Here is a 7,977-nt window from a genome sequence, read left to right on the forward strand (position 1 = left end):
AGGAGATGGATTGGGTATTGGGTCCCTTGCTACCCATAAAGTGTCTCTGCAGAGTAAAGGAAATGCCCTAGAGCATGTTGTGAGGAAGATACATAAAATCCTCACCAGGAGTAGGCTTTGAAACTGAGCAGGAGGTTGCGCTTATTTTATTTTGGCAGAGCTGGTTTGCACAGCTTCTAATTTTAAAATCATTAGATGCATGGCTGGCTGGCTGATCCTTCATAAACAAGAATGAAATGGCAATTTTTTTATAAACAGAACATGATAGCAAACTGTACAAAAATAATATTTTAAAGAACGTGTATGTGGATACATGGCTTCTAGAAATGTAGGATAACAACCTTAATATTTGTTTCTTCTTGCTGTTATAGACCATAATTTTGAAGTTCTTAACTTTATCAGAAAAGCAAAAAGAGTCATCTGCCTTGGGATTGGAACACTGCTATTTCCATTTGCCTTTTCACATTCAGATTGTGTATTGTGAAATGATGTAGTTTTCTCGTTTTTGTCCTATAAAGATAGAATTATCTGTGTTTAAAAATGCATTAAAATGTTCTTGGTGTTGTTACAGAGACCAATGGGTCAGATAACTCCATCCCAATGGCATATCTTACATTAGATCATCAGTTACAGGTAATAAATATATGTGTCATTAGATGGTTTGTTTTGCATTACATTCTTATGTGTGAATTTGGGACTGCAAAATATAGTGCCACATATTTACCAGTGTTTATAGTCTAACTTTTGACCAAGGCTAAAAAAAATATATTATGTAATCTGAGATTGGTTGACTCAGATTTGATCAAGCTATTAAAAACAAGCCCTGGGAAACATGATCTCTAAAACCAAATGTAATTTGAGTTTGACTGTCAAAATAAGATATTTTTTGCTTGAGTATTACTGCATCAAATTGTTGCATTCGCTTTATTTGGGGTGTGTGTGTTTAAACCTTAGTTTGATTTTTGATCCTTGTGACAAAGTGACTGTCAGATTAATAAGTGCAGATTGGAGGTTTGAGGCAACTTTGGCATCAGTGCAGTAAAGTTTTCCAGGGCATGGTTTGACACTTGTTTTTAAAAGCCTACTGTTTTTTAAAAGATGTTATAAATACACCGCAGAGACTTCATTAGTTCATTAGTTTTTAACGTCTGATTTATTTTCAGCCTCTAGCACCATGTCCAAACTCTAAAGAATCTATGGCTGTGTTTGAACAGCACTGCAAAATGGCACAAGAGTATATGAAAGTTCAGACAGAAATTGCATTGCTGTTGCAGAGGAAGTAAGTGAAATGTCTCAAACCTTTTTCTGTTCTTCTGTATGTTTCTTTTACACTAGTTAAGTCTGTGACTGCTGTTTCAGGCTTTATGAAGTAAAATTTCATAGAGCATGGTTATTTTCAAGACCTAATCTCGTAGAGATACCGAGGTAGTCACCGCAGGTGAGGTATTCAGAGCCCATAACTTAAGTTTTAAGCAATATTAAGACTTTTCTTCTGGACAGGTCCTACATTAAAGTGTGTGGCAGCTTTGCGTACATTCCATCGTAGTAATGTTTGTATCATCTCGAGTGAAAGACCTGGAATGTTGAGGAACTTTGCAATTCTGTTTCACGCACTGTCCAATAAAAGACTTTCAATTGTAAATTGTAGATAACCATTTGGTTTTTATCTTATATCTGACTTTTGTTAATAATCACATTTATAGCAGTGTTATCCAGACACGTGTTGTGGTTTTCTACCAGGGTTTTAGCACCTAATACATAAAAGCTGTTACATACTTTCTTATCGTAAGAGGAAAGAGATTATTTCTAGTGCACATTGTGCACACATATAAGTGAAGCAACTGCTTGCATGTACTGTTGGATTGGGGCCAAGGTTATTGCTGATTCAGAACTTCAGTTTGCAATGCATTCTGTCGTGTTCTGCTTCCCTTCATTTCTATTTCCTGATGCTGGGGAGCAGTTCTGAGAGGTCATTACATACTCATGTTCTAGACCAAGTAACCAGCTTGTTACCCACCAGAGTCTGAGATACTGCAGGCCTCAGCGTTTGTGGAACAGGCAATGAGAAAAATGTGTGTCTAAACCTCTTCTACTTGAGAAATAACAGACAGAATGTGGAAAAAGCTACTTTAAGATTGACCTTACATCATCTATTCATTTTGTCTTAGTATCTTGAGAAGAATTTTTTTCAAGTATGATTAGAATTTTTAGACCTCGTTGAGGTGATGCTGAAACTAGCATGAAGATCGTAACTGTGTTTTTGTTTCTATAGTCCCTCTAGATCAATAAATTATATAAAAATAAGCTTCTGTTTCCAAGTTGGTTTTTCTTAGAACAGAATTGCCCTTAGGTTTGAAACAAAAAATAGTACTGTGATTGATGTATTTAATGCTGTTTGAGGTAGTAATTACTCTATAAAGGTTGAACTAATGAAGTTTTCTTTAGCTGTAATTACAAACCATATGGCAACAATTAATTATCATGAGGAACTTTCTCCTCTACTGTTTTGTTGCTAAAATATTGTTGGCAGCTTGCCTTCTTGTCACCTCATAAACAAATAGTAAAACAAACTGCATTCTATTTAGCTACATCAGTTTTGTAGGATAATTTTTAGCAAGTTTATCAGTGCATTTGTTCATCTAAAATTGTTGCTTAAAAACATATTGAATTCTTAATGCGTAAATTAAGTGAAATGACAGTTACAAAAATAATCTGCCTGATTCTGTTTTGCACTGCTTTAAAATATACAGCTCAAAGTACAAAACAGTGTTTCAGTGTAAAGTTGCCAGAGTTACTGCAGTGTTTTTTCCAAGAGTCAAATTCTGCTCTAGCAAGAAGTTGGGTTGTAAGGGTATGTAAAGCACAAAGCAGTGTTCCTGCAACTTTGAACTTTACACGATGAAACATTAACTGAATTGCTTGGGCAACTCCAGGTTTTGGGGGTTTTAGGTTTTTGTTTTTTAATGCTCTGCCTGTAAATAATTAGTATGCTGGAAAAAAACAAAACTGCAATCTCATGTTTTATGTAACATTAATATACTTGATAGAAATTAAGAGATACAGTTGTAGAGAATGTTCCTCTAAAAGTAGTTGCTAAAAGCATTTTGAACAGTTACTGCAAAAATTAGCGCAAATAACAGTTGTAAAAATGATCTGCCTGATTCTGCTTTCCACACCTTCAAGACGTTCAACTCCAAATAGAAAACAGCACTTCACTAAAACCTTACCTAAGTTATTGCTGTTTTGCCTTTTAAGTTGCCTACTGAATCTTTGAATATACATACAGCTAAGCAAAGTTAGAGCTAAAAAATTTATAAATTTCTGTGTGGATCCTTAGACGCTCTGCTGTGACCTGTAGAATTACATCTGAAAGCTATTATAAAAAGGAAAAATGTAGAGATTGAGTCTATGGTTTACAGCTGTTTTAAGGTTTAAATGTGGATTTGATTTGGAAGAGAATTTCTCCTCAGAATACAGTAAAGAATAAGATTTTTTGTTAACTTAATTTTATTGCACAAGATATCACCAGCCATGAATTCAGACGGATAATCAAATAAAAATTTGAAGCATATTTAGTCATCTACGCACAAATAGAAGTAGACTATAAATGACAATTACTTTTTTTTTTTTTTAACTGTAGACAAGAACTAATAGCAGAACTGGACCAGGATGAAAAAGACCAGCAAAACACATCCCGTCTGGTACAAGAACATAAAAAGCTCTTAGATGAAAATAAGAGTCTCTCAACTTACTATCAGCAATGCAAAAAACAATTAGAGGTCATCAGAAATCAGCAACAGAAACGGCCAGGCACATCATGATTTCCTGGGACCTTTCAAATGGAAAATATGCACAGAAAAGACTGATTTTTTTTTTATTGTTATTATTATCCCTTATTATGACAACTCATGAGTGTAAGCTTCTTGGTGTGGTCTGTATTTGTCTGCTACACTTAACATCATTTAATTTTTTTCATTTTCCTATGGTGGACATCCAGTTCAACAGGTTAATCAGATAAGGTGAGAAAATAGTGACTTGAATTAACCAACAGCCCTCAATTTAAAGCAAGAACAGTGGCTGTATGCATGCTCCTTGTGTGAAGGCTAGCCTAACAAATGTTAGAGGCTACAAAATTGTAAGATCTTGGTTTTAGTTTTTGGTGTTACCTCGATAAGAGCAAAACAAAAACTTTCCTGTTTAAGAATGGTTTTGTTCCAGTGTCTCATCTCAAATTTATAATGATGATTATTTTCAGGATATAAACATGCACCAAGCTGCAGAGGTGATGTTGGCTGACCAGAGTAATTCATGATGCATTAGTGATGCCTTTTACCTGTAGACGTAGTATATTTTTTCCACATGCAAAATAATAGTCAAACTGATGCCAGCATCCTTGGTTCAGTGCTTGATAGCCCTGCATTTTGACTAATATATTTGTTGTAACCTTGCATTCATAAAATATTTGAAGTAAAAGGCTGTATTTTCTTTCCTTTCTTGGGGGGAATGCCATGCAGTTCCATCTAGTTACTGGGCGGAAGTTATGAATGTGATTCACTGGGCAAAGTTTATCCCCTGTATAAAAGAGGGAAACAAAAACGTGCTAAAGTGTCTTAAACCTTCAAAGCTTTTGTCACTGAAACATTCTTAAAAGGAAACTCAGAAAGCAAATTAAAACAAGATTTTAAGTATTTCCTTCATACCACTTACTGGAATATTTTTTTCTTTACAACTTATTTCCTCAAAAGTATTTGCCATAAATGCAAGTAACTTTGTTTTGGATAGGAAGAAAGAGACTCGGGGAAATGAATTTATTTTAAATATCAAATTATGCAATGGAGTTAAGTATGGAAATGGCAGAAGCTATTAAGAAAATGAGGGAAATGGCTTCAATCTTCATCAGGAATCTCAGTTATTCCGCTCATCTGAACATAGTTCCTTTGAAGTCCATCTCAGAATGCCTGCTGCCTTTGTGACTGAAGAATTGCATTTAATGAATTCAAGCGGAATATATAATTATCAGTCTCATTATTTACCATTTCTACATGGGAGAAAATAACTACTCATTTACATTGCAGATTGATTATTTGGTTTATGAGTTAACTCCTAACTGGTAAAGAAATGAGGCATTTCTAAATATAATAGGAAATTATTCCTTACATAAGCTCCTGGTGTACTCAGTTGTGGGCAGGGTTTTAACATTCTTTTGCAAAGGCAAAATAGAAAATTGTAATTTAGCTGCTGAGCCCTCAAAATATGAGAGGTAATCTGAACTTTGATTTCTGCGTACTTGAAATTAATAATTATTTGTAGGAGCCCATTAGCAGAACTTGGAAAAAACATTCACGGTAAAAATATCACAGTATTTTTCTCTTCCCCTTCTTGCCTACCTGATAATAAACATCTTGTAAACCTATCTGTCAACAACAAAAGTAGCTGACAGTTTACTGAATGGTGTCATTCTGTCTTGAAAATAAATCTACTGTTGGTAAACCTTTGGGAGTAAGAAGTGCTTCCCTCTTTTACTTAAATAAAGGAAGGGTTATCATTCCCCAAACCTTAGCAGATAATTTGATTAGTTAGCTGAAACTGATATTGGGATCAACTTAAGGGCACACATATTTATAGCAAAATGTAATTGGTGGAGAAAATAACTGTAGTATTAGGAATAGCACAAGTTATCCAAAGCATTGCTGTTCGCATACATCTGTCCATCTACCAAAATGGACACGCTCCATGTTCAGCAGCTTGCTTAACATATGCTTAAGCATTCAGTAGGGCAGCATAAATACCAACGCTCGACTTGAGATGCTTGGTTGATAATCATCACATACACAAAATCATTTCCCAGGACAGTTTTTATGGTTTGCCTCATCATAAAACAGATTTGTTTAAAATAAATCAGCATTGCATATGAAAAGTCATTTTATGGCAAATTCTGAATAATGGAAGTGAACGCAATGCTAGCTTTATGGTACCTAATACAAATGTCACTTCTAACAGTTGTTTATGAGTTTTCAGAGTTTACATTAAAAAGGGTCTCAGATTGTAAAATAAGTGCTGTGCTACCAGTGCGCTGTTGAACTCGGCTCCATTCAATATTTAGGTTATATTGCTGTTCTTGCAATTTACAAAGGGAATTTGGAGTTTGACCTTTGGCTTTCAAGATGTCTCTTTCTTAATTGCACCTTTTCTTTAATTATTTGCCTATAATTTTCAGTGAGGTGTTCTGTGTGGCAAAACTTGTGTATCAAAAAAAGTGTAGAACATAGCAGTTTGGGCTACTAAGAGTTTAACAGCTTAATTTTCTAGTGACTTCTATTATTTTCTTAAGGCTCTTGTTTGAAAGTTGTTTACAAATGTACTTTTATTTTTCTGTTAAACTATCTGGAGTGTTCAGGAAGTTTTTCATGTACTCTTTTGTCCAGTTAAAGCCATTCCTCTAATAATGGAGGTGAAACATCTAATTTTGTCTGGGCAGTGCCTTCTCAGAAAAAGTAACAGGCTCTGCTTTTTGTTAAAGTATGTGTTCTGTAAGATATTGTATAATTGAAAGTATGCTTCTGTACACTGTGCAGTTCTACCAAAAATGCTTTTTTAGGCTTATTTGTGTTTTTTTTCTGATGAGAAGTTGAAGATTGTAATTCAAAACTTGTATATAAAATGGTGAATGATTTCATATGATTCAGGAATGAGCAGTGTGGCTTTCTGCTGGAGGGTTTTATTACATTATCAGGAATCTAGTTAATAAAAGCTGAGAGACTTCCACAAACATGTAATAGTGCCCCAACACTTGCCAGGACATCCTTGATCTCTGATGAAATCCCACACTGGGTGGGGGATAATCATCATGCAGTTGTTCCCACCACCAAAAGAAAATTCTTCTGTTATTAGCTCTTCCCTTCCTGTGTGCTGAAGTAGGGTGTTGGATGAATAGTCTTGGTCATGACAGAATATAAAGATATTTTAAGAATGCCACATCTTTCATACTGGTGCTCTGTAAAAAGATGAGCGCGATCTTCTCTTGTTGTTCAGTATGGATGAATTCCTTTCCCTGGGACTTCTCTATCCTAGTCATAATGGCTTTTATTGTTTAAGAGTTTCTTTTGACATACCACAGATGGATGCAACCTGTTAACTGTCTCCTTGCCTGTGAAGAAGACAAAATCTTGCTTCAGATCTGTTCCAAGCTGCTTTGAACAACTTGGGCATTACAGGTACCCACTTGACCCCTCAGAATATGTTTCCATGTGCTGACCTGGTTGAGGAGAAGAATCATTAAAAAAATAAGTCCGTGTATATGTTTATGTGCATTTATGCATACTGCTAATGTGTATAGGTATGGAGAATTGCAAGCATCAAATCCACATTGATAGATCTATTTTTATTTCCAAAATCTGCTGAGCTGAGACAGGTAAGCCTTCTGCAGTTACCTTTTTTTTACTTTAAATATGTCACTAGATGAGCAGCACTTTCTGCCTGTGAGGACAAAGTTCCATAAAGACAGATACATACACATTTGTGCATGTAAGAACATACATTGATTATCTTCTGTGCCTGTGTGACCCTTTTCTGCTTGCAGGGACAGTTCAGATTTCCCACTGCACTTTGAGAGATTTGCTACAAATATTTTGACTTCACACCTGTACCCTGACTCTAGTCATGGGAGCATAATTAATGAAAGAGCAAAACTGAATTTAAACCAAATAATTTATAATTAGTAATAAAAAGCTGTCTTAAAATACTTTAAAATCACCGCTAATCCCAGCACTTTAACCTAAACAAGTATTAATGAAAAAAAAAAATATTCGTAGCTGCGTGCTTTACATCAAGTAGCTAAAAACTTGCGATACTTTAAAGGATAAAATAGGTTAGTGTTCGCATCATTAGGCGTGCTTTGCCATTACCCCTTTTCCAGCTTGCAGGGTGGTTAGCTAAAGGCAGCTTTGGGAACTGCTGCCTTTAATGGGTGGAAAGAGG

The 7,977-nt window shown here is 35.2% G+C and overlaps 1 protein-coding gene across 6 annotated transcripts in view; it reads left to right on the top strand.

Moving 5' to 3' along the window:
• The window catches only part of MAP3K7 (mitogen-activated protein kinase kinase kinase 7), a 51,930-nt gene extending 44,636 nt beyond the window's left edge, over positions 1-7,294 (top strand). For all 6 annotated transcript variants that reach the window (XM_048049481.2, XM_048049482.2, XM_048049483.2 and 3 more), the window contains 3 exons: positions 572-633; positions 1,164-1,279; positions 3,641-7,294. In XM_048049481.2, coding sequence (XP_047905438.1) covers positions 572-633; positions 1,164-1,279; positions 3,641-3,821 — 359 coding nt within the window. In that variant the 3' untranslated portion in view covers positions 3,822-7,294. The remainder of the gene's footprint in view (positions 1-571; positions 634-1,163; positions 1,280-3,640) is intronic.
• The last annotated feature ends 683 nt before the right edge of the window (positions 7,295-7,977 follow it).

This window comes from Anser cygnoides, chromosome 3, assembly GCF_040182565.1.
Source record: "Anser cygnoides isolate HZ-2024a breed goose chromosome 3, Taihu_goose_T2T_genome, whole genome shotgun sequence".
Taxonomy (NCBI): domain Eukaryota; kingdom Metazoa; phylum Chordata; class Aves; order Anseriformes; family Anatidae; genus Anser; species Anser cygnoides.